Here is a 16,745-nt window from a genome sequence, read left to right as displayed (position 1 = left end):
CGCGGCGTTACATAAAGCGATGTGTTTTTTAAATCGCGGCTTCCGGTGTGGCTATGGAAACACTGGGATTATGTAAATACCCAAACCTGGATGCTGCGTGCATCAGGTTAAACGATTCCCCCCACCCCCCCCATCTTCTCTTCCCCGGGGAGTTCTCTTGTATCCACGTGCAATAATAATAAAAATGATCCGGTTGCTAACGAGCATTGGCCGCCGTTCACGTTTTTTTCCGGGATTGCAGAGCACTTCGGTGCTGTAGCTTGCGAATTTTCGGCGAGTTACGCCTGTCTCCCGCTCGCCTTTAAGCACCCGCTTGCCCAGCAGCCCAAGTTTTAGTTTTCCTGCAGCCAAACACCTGTTATTCCCGTCTAGTTCCGTGACACAGGATGGAAAAGGTTGTGCACGCAGCTGTGGTGTAGCTTGTTTGGGTTCAGGTTTTGTTCATTTTGTGTCTTGCTATCTTAATTATTTCCCCCCCGAATTTGTTTATCAAATCGTTCTCCACGATCCATGCGCTTTCCTCCCCACCGACCCCCATTATTATTATTTTTCTTCCCCCGGACAATGTGGGTTTTTTTGTTGTCTTCTAGCGATCTATTGGCAGAAGGCGGTACGATGAGAACGAGGACCTCTCGGACGTGGAGGAAATTGTCAGCATCAGGAGTTTCAATTTGGAAGAGAAATTAAAGAGTAAAATGTATCGCGGGGATTTCGTGCATGCCATGGACGGGAAAGGTAACGGCCCGGGTGCGGTGGGGGGTGTGTGTGTGTGTTTGTGTGAGGGGGGGCTGCCCATCGCCGCCGCCGGAGCCTCCACGTGTAGCTCCGCGCCCGCGTTCGTATTTCGCGCCCGCGTCCCCCTGCCCGGGGATCCGGTGACGACGTCGGGGCCGAGCAGGGGGGGGTCACACATGGGGACACGGCTGCTGCACTGGGGCCCTGCAGCCCGCACCGCTGCGTCCCCCACTTCTCCCCCCAACCCGGAGGGCGGTTTTTGCCCCGACAGGGTGCTTGGGGAGGCGGCGTGGTGATAAATGGCAGCCCCCCCAGCCCTTCACCTCCGACGTGCTCCTCTGCTCTGACCCCAGCGCACCGCCGGGATGCTCAGGAATTAGGTGCTGGCAAAGGAGAGGCAGAAACCCCAACCCCCACTTTAGCCGGAGGTGATTCCTGCTGCCCACCCCTCCACACCCCCCCCCCCCCCCCATTGAATCCAGGAGCCCTTTTGGCAAAAGGATGCGATTGATGAGCCCGTTCGGCAGGGTCGGAGGCTTTAAAGTCAATAACTTCTTTGTGTGTCTATCATATATTAAATTACAACGCTCCCCTCCCCGAAGTTACTTGTTTTGCTGAGGTGACTTAAATTACGGAGCGATAAGCGAAGCCAGACAGCCCAGCTCGGCGCGGCTGCCCGGCAGGAAGGAAAATGGGAAAGGTTTGCCCGGGAATCAAACGGGCCGGGGGCGTGGGTGGGTTTGCAAGTCACCTTTATTTACTGCAGCATTGTTGAAATGGATCCCGAATCCCAGATGGTTATCGCCAAAACCCGGCCTCATTGAGGACTCCCCGTCTAAACCGGCTCTCTCAGGAAGGAGTAGTTTTGGCTGTAATCCTCCTGAAATGGCTATAACTATGGAGCCACTAATCTAGTTTAGAAAATTTCCTTTTCTCCCCTAGGCTTAGTTTTGCATGAGCATTTTAAGCTCCTTTTAGAAAAGTTAATGTGGTGGAGAAATTAAATACCTATCTTACTTAGGAAGGTATTTGTTTAGGAGATAAGCTCAACCCTGACCCCTCTTCCTCCAAACAAAACACAAACACCTATTTTTTAGCTGGAAAATGTTAATTAATTTTCCAGAAAATGATTGCACTCTACCCTCATCTTCCAAATACTCCAGTGGTTGCCATTGCTACGTGCTAACTATAGTACAATCCCCAGCTTCCCCAGCTCGGCAGCTCTAAAATCTTTGGGTAGCTTTCTCCTTTCTAGGGAACTTGAAAATAAATGAGTGTCTTTTGTTATTTTGTTGTGGTCTGGGTCTGCTTTGTTAAACCCCACAAGGGATTTAAATGCTTTGTTGGGACATTATGAGGAAAGGGTCTGCCTTGCTATTTGCTCTGTTTTTATTTTTACTATTGGGGTTTTTTTTCTATAAATCCAACAGTTGAATTGAAGCGAGGCGAAACAATGACAGTGGTTAGTAAGAATGAAAAAGTCAGTTTATGTAATCACGTGGAATTGGTTGAGTGATATATTTATTTATTTTTATTTGCCATGCCCTTGTTTTTATTTTTAATTATAACTCTTCTTTAATTTTTTTTTTTTTGCTAGGAATGTGGGTTGGAGGATTTTCTTGAGATGCTGCAAGGCAGTGGTGTGATTTTTGGCTTGAATGCAGTTTGCCATAGCTACTCGTTCTCTAGCCTGCTAGGCTATATATCTGCCTCTGCTTCTCCCACCCATATTATTCTTGATGTTGTTGACTTTCTGTCTTGGTTGAGAGTGTCCTTAAAAAAATCTTGGTGGTTTATTTATTTGCTTACCTAAAGCCAGAATAGTTTTAATGGGAATACCTATGAGAAATGAAGATTTCTCTAGTAGAGAAATATTTATTTGGTAACTTTAGTTAATTGGAGTATTCATTACACTTATTTTGACACTAGGAGCAATAAAGTTTCTGTAATTTTCATGTTTTTGTAAATGGGTAATTACTGTGCTCTGATTTGGTAACTTTAAGTGGGAATATTATATCCTGACTTGTCATAATTACTAACTGAATACAGCGAGGAAAAAGTTGTAAAAATAGAGGGAAATACATCTGCAGGCATGGGAGCTTAGCCTTGGTTTCCCCAATTTCTTTCAGAATGGGGTTTTTATAGCAGGGAAACAGCACCAGTAGAAGCTTGAGCCTAAGGTTCTCATGCTCTCCTGGGAGGCATGTACATTGCTGGCTGAATCCTGGAGAAGTTAACCTACTTGTCTGTACCTGAATGTAATACATACAGGGTATAGTGTACTTGGCAGCATGTAGAGTATTTTGTAGTGCTGAAAGTTCAGTGTTTTCCAGTTAAAGGTAGCGTATGGATGCTATATAAAAGTGTGAGTTTTCTCCTGTCAGAAGGGGCGAATAGCAGAACCATAGAAACAGTACGTGGCCACTGCAGGAATCCCTCTTCTCTCTGTGGCAGAAGGCTCCAAATGGAGCGTGGGGTTTTGTACGCACGGCTCACCCAAATCGCTGCCTTGTAACTTTCTCTCTAATCCCCGAATCACTGCTATTGTATCAGACCATTGCATAAAGAAATCCCCAGGAAAGGCCAGTTCTGTGTAATCCTCAAAGTGAAGCAACAAGGCGATACTGGTCAGCGTTAACATAACCAACTCATGTTTAATTTTCAGTTTGCTTGTGTGTTATACTGTGACTCCCACACAAAAAGTATTAATTTTTCACCGTCTTCCTAAGTGCCTGGAGCTCTTTAAGATTTCTGTCTGTCAGCTCCTGCAGTTATGTTTCTGATTAATGAAAGTAATAGTAACCCTCACATAAAAAGAAAATGATGTCTTCACAGAAGCAGGGCTTTCTGCTATACTCAGATAATGCTCATGAGAAAACATGTTTTTTCCTAAGTAGAAACGTATTGCTTAAAATGTATAAACTTAAATATACAGTTTAAACTACACATTTGCCCCAAAAGTACTAGGCTGATTCTAAGTAATTTAGTTAGGATTATCTTTTAATTGTTAATTTGGTATTTCATTACAGCCTGGGTGTTTCAACCCAGACCTTAATTGACAAACTCTGACAGGATTCTATTTTATGTGCATCAGTGAACAGGAAAAATAGAGAGCAGCTGGGAGAGCATTGTCTGTCATTTGGTTTCCGGTTTGGAACTAAAATATGCATTCTCTTTATATTTTTCTTTAAGTGATAGTGGAGTTCTTTGGTGAGAAGAGGGAAATGGGGAGCATTTTGAGAAAACGTAATGTGAGGTGCCAATGCCATTGTAATTGATTGTGGATTTTTTTCTTTTTATTCATTATTCAAACAGATTTTACTTTTGAGTATGTGCAAAGAGAAGCTCTCAGAGTTCCCCTTATCTTCAGAAATAAGGATGGACTGGGAATTAAGTAAGTTACAACCAAATCTTGATGATTAATAAATGCTTTTATAAAATAACCATTATGCTCTCCACTTGTATGTGATATTTCCTTTTAATGATCTTGAAATGTATTGCAATTAGTAAGGCTGTCAGCACCCTTGAGAAGGGGAATGATTATTTTCCACTTATAAACAAGCAGATAATGAGGTCTATAAAAGTTAAGTGCATACAGTGTGATTCTACACAATCAAAAATAAGATAGTGATGAAAGTTAGGAATAAAATTCAAAGGTTCCGGCTTCCAGTCCAGGCCGTCATGACAGAACAACCTCCCTTCAATTTTTGACTTCTCAATTGCTTTCTGTGTTACAGGTGGAATGTCTAATGATGCCTGTCGTTTTCCATTATAATTGTATCTCTTCAGAATGTTATCATTTTGTAAATATTTAATAATGTCTAGTTAAAATGTACTATTATTAGAGTCTTCTTGAGGTTGCATTTTGCTAATATCCAGTCATAAAGGATTTGGTATTTTAATAAGCGAATTCTGCAAGTTTCTGTGTAAAAGTGGTGCTGTCTAAGAGAGAAATATTAAAATGATATACTTTATCAGCCACATAATCCATAGTTTAGACAAATGTTCCTTGATACTTTTGGAAATTAAGACTATGTAACTGATTCTATCTGAAAGATGGAAAATTAATTTTGTGAAATCACAATTACTTTGCTCAGTTTCAGCTGGACCACCTCGAAGTTTAGGGAACTGAGGAGTCCCCATTATTTAACTAAAAAGAATCAAGCCACCCCACTATAACTTAAGGAGAAAGAGAGGAAATAGTGTTTAGGGTATCTGACAAGCGTGTGTCTTTTACTATAAGAGCTCATGATGTAATAAGATAGTTTTATATGTTGAACTCTGAACAAGAAGTGCTTAATAGGTACTCAGTGGTAATTACAGTAATGTTTATTTTGTTGTACTATTATGTTGTACTGGAATATTTTTTTCTTTGTTTTTTAAGCCCAGCTATTTCTCTACTTAGTCCTGGCTGTACAAAGTGGTTTCTCGCTAAAAAAATAATGTAAACACTAAGATGCCATCTTTTTATTTGTTTGTGCAAAGTCTTTCCTAGATTGTATTCTAATTTTCTGAAGAAAATGTACGCATATTCTGTAACGTTTTAGAAGAAAGGTAGAAGAAAAACTAGCTATTAAGTGAGAAAGGCTGGTCACCTAGAGCTTGTAAACAGTTCTATGCTTCTATTTGGTGTCATAGAAAAATAATCTAATTTTTCTGTTACATTATTTGACAGAAGGTGCAGTCAGGTGGAAAGCATTGATCCTTAAAGTTTGTTCAGAAGAGGGGGTACCAAAGCATCTGTTCTGATATTCCTGAGGTTTACAATCTTCCACATAACATTCATATGAAAACCTGAGAGGCAGAGAAAAAGTCCTCCATGTTCATAGCTTAATTATGTTTAATCTGCAGAAGCCACCTCATTAATCTTATCTTATATATTACATACATGACTATAGTATCATCTTTCCCGATGAATAATTTTCTTGTTCATCTTCTCAGCTAAGTCTCCTTAATGTAAAGTACCATTTCTTCTACTTGGCATCCCAGTTCCTCACTTCCTCTCAGCCTCCAAATACAGGAGCTTTCCCTCCTAGAGTGGTTTTTCCTGCTGCCTTAGAGCCTCTGTTTTTCTGACTCTCCTGTTGGCTTCTTTGCTCAACTTGGCAGTGAGATTTTTCTTGTTGAAGGTTGTTGCTACTTTTTCATTCAATTTATTTCTTCAAGAGATGCTTCTCTTGGAGGAGTCATCTGAAGGACATACCTATTGTAGAAAATGGTGGAAAATCATCTGCAACAACTGCTCTCTCTATATTCATTGGTTTCAAACTGCTACTTCTAAAAGACAAGTGGTAAAACCTTCACAGATTTCATCTGGAAGAAGCCATCAGCTCTTCTCTTTAGGAACCAGAGATACTAGTGCGTCTCTGCAGAGCTGCCGGCATCTTGAGATTGGCTTGAGAAAACTTGTGGACCTGGAAGTGAGTAAATATGCATCTTCTTGAGCAGCTACCATCAGTTCTGGCAGCCAGATCTTCCCTCCCATGCATGAGGAAGTTCAAAATTCCCCATAGCAAAAGAAGAAATCTGGGGAGATGTTTCAGCTCCTACTGTGCCAATGGTATCTGTTCAGCTCGTGCTCCATCAGCGTAGAAATGTAGAAGTGAGAGCTCATCCTGCTGACACAAACATTGCTGGGCTTCAGATCCTCATCTGCAAAAGGTAGGGCATTATCAGAGATGAATAACGGGTTCTGCAGCCCGGGACCAGTGTGTTTCCTCTGGCTACCTCTAGCAGACATGGTGCCTCCAGAACTCAGCCTGCTGATGTGCTGTAGATGTTGGACAAGATCCTTCACAAAGATACCTTGTTTCTTGGTGTCTGCAACCACAAGATGTAATATCTTTTTCTTTTTAACAGCTCATCATTCAGGATTCTGTAATGAGGCACTTTCACCTTAGACATTTCAACATTCAAACCTCAGCTCCCATATCATCATTGGTTTCCCTATTGTTCCTGTGCCCAAAATCTGGAGAGCTGCCACCGGGCACTCCCTTCCTCTTTCAGTTAGCTGTGTGCTTTCGCTGAAGCCTCCTAGCGTGATACTGCTTTTGGAGAGTGGTCTTTGGTCTTTCTTGATCCAGGGGTTCAGAGACTCTTCAAGCTCATGGGATCATGTAAAGAGTACAATCAGGGGGTTTTGTGTCATGTGTTGGCTTGTTTTTCTTCAAGATGTATTGGTTTTAGATACATTTGCAGTCAGCCTTCCTGGAAGTCACCAGTAATTTTTCATTAAGACCTTGAAGAAGGGAGGGCTTTGGCCATGTACCTGTCCCTTCTGTGGTTACATGCCACGTGTACAGACATGCCAAGTTCTAGATGTTTTCCTGTATTTTTCTGAGGCAAAAAGAAGACCTGGCCTCAAATGCTTATGTGTATGCTCACATACACAGCATGAATCCGCATATAGGTAACCACACCTCAAAGAAGACCATTGAAAATAAGGTACCTTTCTTTGTAAGCATGATCAAAGCAGTCAAATAAATAGCAGGTTTTGAACACGCATTGCAAGTGAAGAAGTTACAGGACCTGGCTGGTCTGGGGGATTAAAATACTGGAATTTGTAGATCAGTAATCTCTTATAGGACATTCACTATTCTAATATTTTTTACTTAAATGAGCATGATTTATTAGTTTGAAATGATGTTGTAAAGGAATTGTACACACTTGGGCATAAATCTCAGTAGAGTGAGAGAAGGTTGGAAACACGATTTATGTGTATTTTAAATGACAGAAGCGAAATGCATGAGCAAACTTTCTTATTTGGCACTCTGCAGGATAACATGATTTAATTTTATTTACATTTCCACTTCTTACATGTATCTCTCATAGCTGGCATGCAATATATGAATTTTGTGGATGTGTGCATTGTATTCCAGCAAGATCACCATAGTATTGACACCCTCCTAGTTGATCCGAAACGTTCGGGACCTTTAGTCTCATCATCCTGACATTTACTGCTTGCAATAATGAGTGTCACAGCCTGCTGTCTTCCATCACTAGAGCGAGACTGGACAGTTTGCCTTTGGATCCGAGTCATTTGCTGGTGAAAATCGAGAACCTTACGTTCCACTTCAGGCTCTGGAGGAAATTATGCTTTACTGGGTCTTTTGTGGCACTACTGTCTCTTGTCCAGAGGAGGCTGTGTGTCTCATGATATGGTAGATTAGGTGATCCGCATATATGTAGGGTGGTTTTTGAGATACAGTGGTCTATAAAACATAGGATATACGATGATTTTTAGACTTCTGACATTTTGAATAACTGGCGATACGTGCTTCCACTTCTGTTTGCTGTTAAGCAGTCAGCTTGCATGTCTGTGCCTGGCAGATGTACAAAGCATAGCTGAACAGTTTGGTTACTGCGCTTGGAGGTACTCCGAAATGGCAAGGAATGAGATGAATGAGGAAAAATTATTATAATGAAACTGAAAAAACTGCTTTCCTGTGCATTTCTGACCATCGTGAGCTGCTACTTGTATGGCTAGAAGCAGGAAAGTCCACCTGTGATCTCTTATCAGAAGAGGAGTTGTTTTTCTCGGAGGGTCATTTGGCTCTTTCCAAGGTTGTAGTTTGGAGAGAGAATGCTGTTTGGAGAGATGTTGTCTCTTTTATCCGAACAGCAATCATCTTGCATTGTATTGTGGTTAATCAGATATGTATGCTAGCCAGAGCTCATCCTCATTAGGACCTGAATAGGAGATGTCTCTAGCAAATCTACAAACATTTACTAAAATGCAAGTTTGCACCAGTGTACACTGAGGTGTTTGCATTTCTTTTCTGTTTGAGGCAACATGATTTGTATATAACAGAATGCTGAAAATTTCAAATGTCGTCAGTCATATTTTGGTGTTAAGTCATCCCGCTATGCTATTCTTCACCTATTTTTTTATGACATATGAAATCTTTGGAAGCATTCATAGTGCTTTTACCTAAGATGCATTTGCCTGAAAATTGCATAACAGTGAGGAAAAAAAATATCTCTGCTCAGTTCTTGCATTGTTGGTATTCTGGATTTATATGCAGAAAAATAAACGAACCAATGCTTACTGATTAGTATAGGACTGGTGACATTCAAAAAAACCAGGTTCTTGGGTTTTTTTGGCCATCAGTGCTGTAGCAAACCAGCCCTAATTGGTAAGAATGAGTGTGGCGATTATGCTGTGTGGGGCTGGAGATGAAGCAGTACAGTCTTTTACGGTGTCAGCAGCCAGCAGAATGGCTTTGAGTTAAAGCTGGACCTCCCAGGGCAACCCAGATACAAAATGGGTTCTTGTACTTGAAACTTGCCGTGTTCAAGCCTGAAATTCTTCCCTTGGTATACTCTCTCTCTAATGTATGTTACATCCTGAGAGTGCAGAGAAGAAAACCCAAGGATATGCCAGGTGTGCTCTCCAAAGAACCAAATATGCAATTTTATTCTTAGGGAGGACTGTGTTTTTCCAGTTTGAGTAATGTTTATTGTCGGCTGCTGCTGACAGAAAGACTGGATTTGCGTGTATGCATCTGGGTTAGGGTTGTTACCTATCTCAGTTGTTGATTTTTATTTTGATTTATACAAACGTGAAAAAAGATTGCCCATCTAATTGTCCTACGTGTCTGACAAAAGGCAGGCAAGCTGTGGCATTTGAAGACGAGCCTTGCATGTTCTTGTTGCCCACAAGTAGTTCCTCCTTCCCCTATTTCTGACTTTCTAGTTCTTGGATAAAAAGATGTGCTCTGAATGCACCCTGAAGATCAGCAGATTCAGGCTGTTTCATTCTAGCGAGGGAGTGAATTCCAAAGCTGTGGGGCCCTCACAGCTAAATGCAAAGATGTGAGGGTTGGCGGAGAACTAACAAAAGATATTGTCCAGCCTCCGCATCCCACCAGAGGAAGGTGATAAGGGTAAAAGAAAGTGGACAAATAGAATTTGGCAAATAGCTCTTTAGATATACGCATGACAGTAAATGCATTTTTTAACTTTACCTTTCTGTGTTTTCTTAATAGTAAAAACTATTGCTCTAAAAGTTTGCCTATAGGCTGAATAGTTCTGATTTTAAACTGAATTATGTCCGAAGTCCTTTACGACCAGAAGCAAGTTGCTTATCTTCCACCCACGGCAGAACAAGAGGGACAGAGCATCTAGCTGGCAGTTCCCACTGGGCTGTTTTTCATTACAATTCCTTAGTCAGTTTTTGTACAATGTGAAGTGTGAAATACTGTCACTAAGATGAAGTCAATCAACTTAAAAACTGCACTACTGTTTTCTGTGTTCTTTTTCCATCCAGTCTATAAGTTGCAGAATTTTACTCTCTCCTGACATATTAATCTCACTCACTTGATGTACTAGGCTATTGTCTAATTACATTAAACCCTAAAACATTGCCTGTGTTAGAAGTGATCTTATAAATGTATTGACATCGGTGTACCAATTATGCTGCTATTTAATTTAGCTCTGAATTAGCCTGAATTGAATTGAACAACAATTTCCCTACCCACCAAATACGGCCAGGTTGTCTTCTGCCAGACAAGGAGGTTTAGAATAGTGATTAAAACAAAGGCACTTTAGTTCATTATTTTGTATATTTTATTTCCAAGCAGTGAATCCAACCTATGATGATGTGGCTTTGAACAAATTGGTTTGCTGTTCTATGCCTCCGTTTGTATCCACTGGCAAATGTGATAATGCTCACCTTGGGGAATACACATGAGGCACCACCAGTTGCAAACCATTGCGGGTTGCTTAGCAGAAACAAGCTATAAAGGTTTAGGATTTTATTGAAATCACCCCCAACCCCTTCCCTTCCCTCCCACTCCAGTGCTAGAGAGTGCTTGAAAAGACACCTCTTCTCCTCTTTCATTATGAGTCGAGAAACTTTTGTACACTTGCCAATGCAAAGATGTTATGTATGTCATTAAAACTTGCACTGTCCACACTTCAGAGAGGCCTTGCTTGATTCCACCTACTGCATTACAGACAAAGAGCACTATACATTTATTTCTCTTTTATTATGTTAACGAAAGTGTACCCATACTTATCTTGACGGTATTTAACGTTGCTTTCTTTGCTAATTATAGAATGCCTGACCCGGATTTCACCGTCAGAGATGTGAAGCTATTAGTGGGTAAGTTATTTTGAATGCACTGGATTAACTCCATACAGAATAGAATTGCTTTGAAATACTTGTCCAGTTGTGTTTGTAGACATTTGTGATAACTCTCAGAATCCAGGAGAAGGCACGGAGAAGCAATTTGTAAATTAAAAAGGCTGGGAGAACCCTAATTAGTAGTCGTGCTGACCGGACTCTGATCTCATGCTGGATAATTGGCCATTTGAAAGAGCGTGAATGCTTTTGCTCTTAACAGGTGTCCTACATACACTTTTGTGATCCTGGAAAGCAGCAGCTCTATTGATCGAGTTCCTATTTTTTTTAATCTGTTGTAGTGCATCTGTTCGTAAAAGGTATGATTGGAGCCATATCACCTTTTGCCTGTGCTCTCCCCACAGTCTTTATCAGTGTCAGGCCAGGTCAGTGCTTTGAGGAAGGGTTGCTAAGAGAGACTGAGCACAAAGCTTTCCGAACTGCCTGTCTTTTTGATAAGACACAAACCAGAGAAGTGGTGGCTGTAATCATCAAATGTTTCCTGGCAATTTTTGCAAAAGAAATATTTTTAACTCTAAGAAAAACTACATTTTGAGTAAGAGATTATTCTGTATGTTTCTTTGAAATCTGCTTTTACTGAAGACGGATGTGTTATTTATCGTTTATCTGAAACTGTTACTGAATAGTGATGCTGCACTCTATGAAGTCGTCACTGTGGAGCTAGCTGAGCTTCGGATGTGTTAGTTGCAGTCCTTCACAGAGATGTTTAACTGCAGTCTTGATACTGGTTTTATTTACCTGTGTTCTGGCAGGAGTCAATCTTCTAAATTAGCCCAATTGCTGCATGCTGAAAGAAGAATTTTTGAAAACTACTCGAGTTGAATAACCAATAGGAATATAAAGCTTGGAAAAGATGTAGTTAAGAAAAAAAGGGAGAGGAACTTGTGCCTCATTTCTGGTCACTTGGGGTTATCTGTGAGAGAGGGGTTATCACTGGTAACCTTCCTTCACAAACAAAACTTGGCAATGTTGCTTAATTTATGACCATTTATAACTTCTGCGGGGGGAAAAAAAAAGCCCCAAACCACTTTGGCAGAAAATGTTAGAGAAGTGATGTGGGAAGTGCTATTTGGTAGCGTTTCTGTTGGTCAGTCTGCAGTTAAATTAGGAAATAATATGAGGGTATTTGGAAGTCCTAAATTTTACAGATGTCCTAAATACCCGCATGTGCACATTTGTAGGTACGAATACCTCTTTTCCTGCAGAGAAGCCTCGTGCATAAACCTCATCATTATCTGGACCCTGTTTGCAATTTTCTGTGAATTTGTTCCGTAGCTGATAAACTGCCATTTCTGTCTCTGAAACTGATGAAGTTGAGGATCCAACTTTGAGATGTTTTGGAACAGCGTAGTGTTGCGTAACAACATTGTTTTTCCTGCATAACAGTCGAAGTGTGGGAGTTGCATTTCCTCAAGATTGATGTCCCTTGAAGTATTAGGGGGGTGGAGATTCCTGTGTACACGGCCAGTAAAGCCAGAGGATATTTATAAATAAAATTGATCTATAAAACAATGGAGCAGAAATAACAATCGTCATTAACTTTGAGATTAACTTTAATGTAAAAGTGTGCCATTTCTCACAGCTGGTTCAGCAATCCACGTATATGCTGTAGGCCAGATACTGCACGTCGTGCGTCTTTTTTTTATTGTGTTTGGACAAACTCCCTTTGGAGTCATTGTACTGAACCTGTCATTTGGTAAAGAACATTGTCACCTGCTGTCTTTTTTTAATACGGTTGATGAGTTCTGGCATCACAGGTGGAAACTTTGATTCAAAAGACCTAAAATATTTGGGAAATGGATTGTAAGTTATACCTGAAAAATCACAGTTTCTTATGGCAAATCGTTTCTGTCACTGTGGAATTTGTGCTATATCTAACAGCCGCATTGACGCTGAGAGCACATGGGGGCAATTACTGTCTCCGTGCCAAATTTCTAAATTATCTACTAATGACTTAAGGAAACATTGGTGAGTGATTTTCCTATTGCATATCATTGCTGATAATTTTTTCTAGTTTTAGCTTAATATATATGTTACACTCACAATCTAACGTTCAAAGAAAGTAGATGAAAATTCTTGTTTTATTAATATCTCCTGTGATTGGCCCTGCCTTCTTTAGCAGACTTTTCAGATCTTCCCTGAACTTCCAGGTATCTGCGTTTCTGAAGGACAGTGTTTTCAAAACTTCCTCAACATCTTGCTGAACCTGGGAGGTGAATGATGTTTTGCGAATGTGAAATGGAATCATCATAACACTCTGGATCTGAATGTGTGTGGGAGTTGATAGAGGGAGAACATAGCTTCAAAGATGTTGTGTTCTGTGTAAACTTGTTTTTTCTTTAAGTGCTCGCCATTATAGTATGCTGGTGCTATTTAAATGTAGCGTTTGTTCTCTTTTCTTCTTCAAATCAGGGGAAACACATTTGTTATAGAACATCTTAAAGAGATGGTGCTCAGTTTTTCCAAAGCATATAAATTCCATAGGAAGTTACTGAGACTTTGGTCTCAAATTATTCTGAAATCTTACTTTCTATTTCTAATGTGATTGTTGTATCATCTCCATGTTTGGGTACCTATAAGTGACAAGGAAATAATGACAACTGGTAGCCTAGCTTTTTTAATTTCCCTTTGAAAACTGTAGTCTGTGGCAATAATAAGGAAGAAGAAAAAAGTGGGTTTTTTTGATTGTTGTTTTGGCTTACTTGGGCTTAGGTGTCTGTTTTATTTTAGTATCTTGCCAGACTTCCAAAGAAACATTTCCTTTGCTTGTTGGTTGTGGGTTTTTTTTGTTTTCATTGTTTAAAAAATACCAATACCAGCTGTGATTTAGTTTGTTAATGTTTATGACCTACACATTAGTGTGCCTGAATGTGCACCTACGTGTAATGTGTATGGATGAAACACTCTTCCCGTACAGTTGCATTGCTTTAGAGAACAAACACTTTAAACTGCACAGTTGGAAAATGGTTATAACAAGACTCCTACCTCCGTACAAAAGATATCCTGGATACTTTTTTAAACCCAAGCCAGTGGATTCATTTCAGCAGTTGGAATTTGTCTGATCTCTGAAATGGCTGTGAGCCAAGAATACAAATGGAGAAGAGGAGAGGAATTACTGGCCTGCTTAGGAACTTGAGACAACTCTTGAAAGGAAAAAAGCCTCTGTTGTAATTTAATAACTATTAGGCTTTGTAATTTCATTGTCTAAGGTAGATTTGATTGCTAATTCTGAATGACAGAATGTCACTGTTTTCATAAATTGATTTAAAATTTGATTAAGAGGGTCATTGGCCCTCTTAATGTCTTCTTAAACATCTGCCACATCTGCACTAAAAGTTTGACAAGTGTATTTCTGCAGGCTCCTTATTTTTCACTCTTGGAGTGCCATGCTGGTGGTGGTAGTATATGCATATGGGCTACTTAAAAACCAAGCGCACAGCAGTAGCTAGTAAGTATTGGGGCTTGGTTTTATTCCAAAACTTTTTGTCTTTAGATTTGCGTAGTATCTTGGTTTATGTCTTTTTTTTTTTTTCTTTCATGTTCTCCTTCTCCCTTGTTTTAAGGGCTTCCAGAACTTCAGAGAACTTATCCCCATTGTCCATTCCTTTTTCTCTTGCAGCTAGAGTCAGTCTTCCAGCCAGTAAACAGTGCATCTCAAGGATACTCCCAGCCAGGGCCACTGGTGAGACTCTCGGACACTGTTCTTTTTCCCTGGCTGCTAGTCATGTACCTGTAGGTCACAAAGCTCTCTACAAACTCTCCAGAACTGTCTTTACCAAAAAAAAAAAGGGGGGGGTGAATAAAAAAAGGTGTCAAGTTAGCTGAAGAATTTATTATGGGTAGTTACAGGTATGTGAAACGGTAAGTGTTGGGACAGCACACTAGCTATTGTAATTTTTCCTCAAACTGTGTGATTCTGAGGGACTTATGGCTCATGCCCAGAAGAGGCAGCTATACAGAATAATTTATGTTTTCTGGGCTTCTTGTGTTGGCTTCTTCCACCGACAGTGCTTCTGGGCCACAGCACGGAGAGGTGGCTGTCACAGATGGACACAAAAGAAAAAGCGCGTTTTCCCATATGTATCTGCATGAATCTCCAAAAATACTTACCTGTGTGAATTCTTTATGCTAATTACACTAAAGAACAAATGAAGTGCACTTGCCAAGGTTAACCTAGGACTGAGCAAGGAGAAAGGTAACTGCCTTGCTCAACAAGCTCTTTGAAAGACAGGGCTTCTGTGGTTGCTCTTGGCCATCTCTAGCCTTTGCTACTCCTGAATTCAAGGACTGTATGCAGTCATTTGTTTTAGTCTTTGATGTCAGAAAGCCAAAGCATTCCATTTTTATCATTCATTTGATTTTTGTCTTTATATTATTCTTCATGGACATCATACAACCTGAAGAAGGGAGCACTGAGTAGTTTTGGAAGCTATGAACCATGTAAAGGAGGGAGAAGAGTAAGCATACATGGATGTATGCATCAATCTGAGCTCCTTTCTCTTTCTTTGATTACTTTTTTTTTTTTTTAGTGGTTTGCTTGGGTCAGCACTGATTGAATTTAAAAGAGTATCTGCTTTTCTGTGGCATCTGCAGTGTCTCGCCCTGACTTGTAATTGATGTCTGCACTGCCTTTGTCTTCCTGGATTGTCACAGTGTGCCCAGGAGCTCCTTGGGTAGGTGTGAAATCCCTGGACAAGTGTGGTGTATCTAAACAGTAATGGCTGCTCTGGATGTATTTGCTTTTAGTTTTTTTCTTTAGCTGACCTCTCTTCAGTTAGCTTGCCACAGGCTGGTGCTCTATCACCATTGAATTGCAGCTTTTACACTTATACCTAAATAAACCACTAAATAAAGTTAAGTGGTGCTGCTGGGTCTGTAACGTGCATCGCTTCCTCTATGGGCTGGTGTAGCTTTGTGTGCCAGGGTGTGCTTACACCCTCAAAAGTCGAGCTTGCAATCCCGGCTAGTGGCAAAAGGGGCGATTTCAAAACACGCTGAGAATGGTAAGAAAGAAAAGAGACTTTCAGTTATTGTGATCCCTGGGCTGAAGAGGTTAAAGTTGTGACCAGAGCGGTCACTTCTGTAGGATCAGCAGCATTGTTGTATGGAATTCACCGTGCCCAGCCGGGCATTGTGTCAGTGGGAACAGTGCAAGTACAGGACTTATACTATTCATGGGATGGTCCAACAACTGACATAAACTCACTGATTGATTTTATTTAACTAACTCACTAAGGGTTTATTTATAGAATTAAAAAAATAAGTGTAGGAGCAATGAAGAATGTATCACCAGTCTTGTATTTTGCTATGAAAATCTGGTGCTGTAGACTGGACTGGGCCATAATGCTTACACGAATACAAAATGTTTGGTTCCCTTCATTCGTTGCTGTGTTCACAACTGTGTTGAAAGGCTTTGGTGTTTTCATCTTGTATAAAGAATCCAAGTAAAGCTGAAAGCAGCAAAGCTTTTAATTGTGATAAAATTTGTGCATTGAGCTATGGCAGTAAAAAGCAAACATGACAAAGCTCCAAAAACTGTTGCAGGGAGCAATCTTCATCTGGCCCAAAGAGATGATGCACAAGATGGGACCTAATAGATCATTTCAATATTTGATTTCTGTGTTTCTGTCAAATCTTTAAAGACCTGGCAGCAGGCTTTGATCTCCAAGACAAAGGGTGAAAGGAAAACCAAGGCTCTTGCTGCTTTCTATGCTGGGAGTAGCTGAAGAGATACCTGATTATTGCTGGGTTTTGCCTTCTCATTAGAAACACCAAAAGAACAGGAGCTGAGCCAAAAAATTCAGTTGCAAATTGAGTGTTTAAAGAAACACGTGTGAAGGTCTCTGCCTCAAGTGTGAGTTTAGAA

The 16,745-nt window shown here is 40.5% G+C and overlaps 1 protein-coding gene across 8 annotated transcripts in view; it reads left to right on the top strand.

Annotated features, from left to right (window-relative positions):
• KDM2B (lysine demethylase 2B) overlaps positions 1 to 16,745 on the top strand; it is a 124,479-nt gene that overhangs the window by 7,697 nt on the left and 100,037 nt on the right. For 6 of the 8 annotated variants that reach the window (XM_074606749.1, XM_074606752.1, XM_074606754.1 and 3 more), the window contains 3 exons: positions 591 to 735; positions 4,051 to 4,129; positions 10,794 to 10,840. In XM_074606749.1, coding sequence (XP_074462850.1) covers positions 591 to 735; positions 4,051 to 4,129; positions 10,794 to 10,840 — 271 coding nt within the window. Of the gene's footprint in view, positions 1 to 137; positions 396 to 590; positions 736 to 4,050; positions 4,130 to 10,793; positions 10,841 to 16,745 lie in introns of those variants that run through there. The other 2 variants (XM_074606751.1, XM_074606750.1) reach the window with 1 other exon arrangement.

This window comes from Larus michahellis, chromosome 13 (genome assembly GCF_964199755.1).
Source record: "Larus michahellis chromosome 13, bLarMic1.1, whole genome shotgun sequence".
Classification (NCBI taxonomy): domain Eukaryota; kingdom Metazoa; phylum Chordata; class Aves; order Charadriiformes; family Laridae; genus Larus; species Larus michahellis.
The sequence above is the reverse complement of the archived record's forward strand: the minus strand, read 5'-3'. Positions and strand labels throughout refer to the sequence as shown.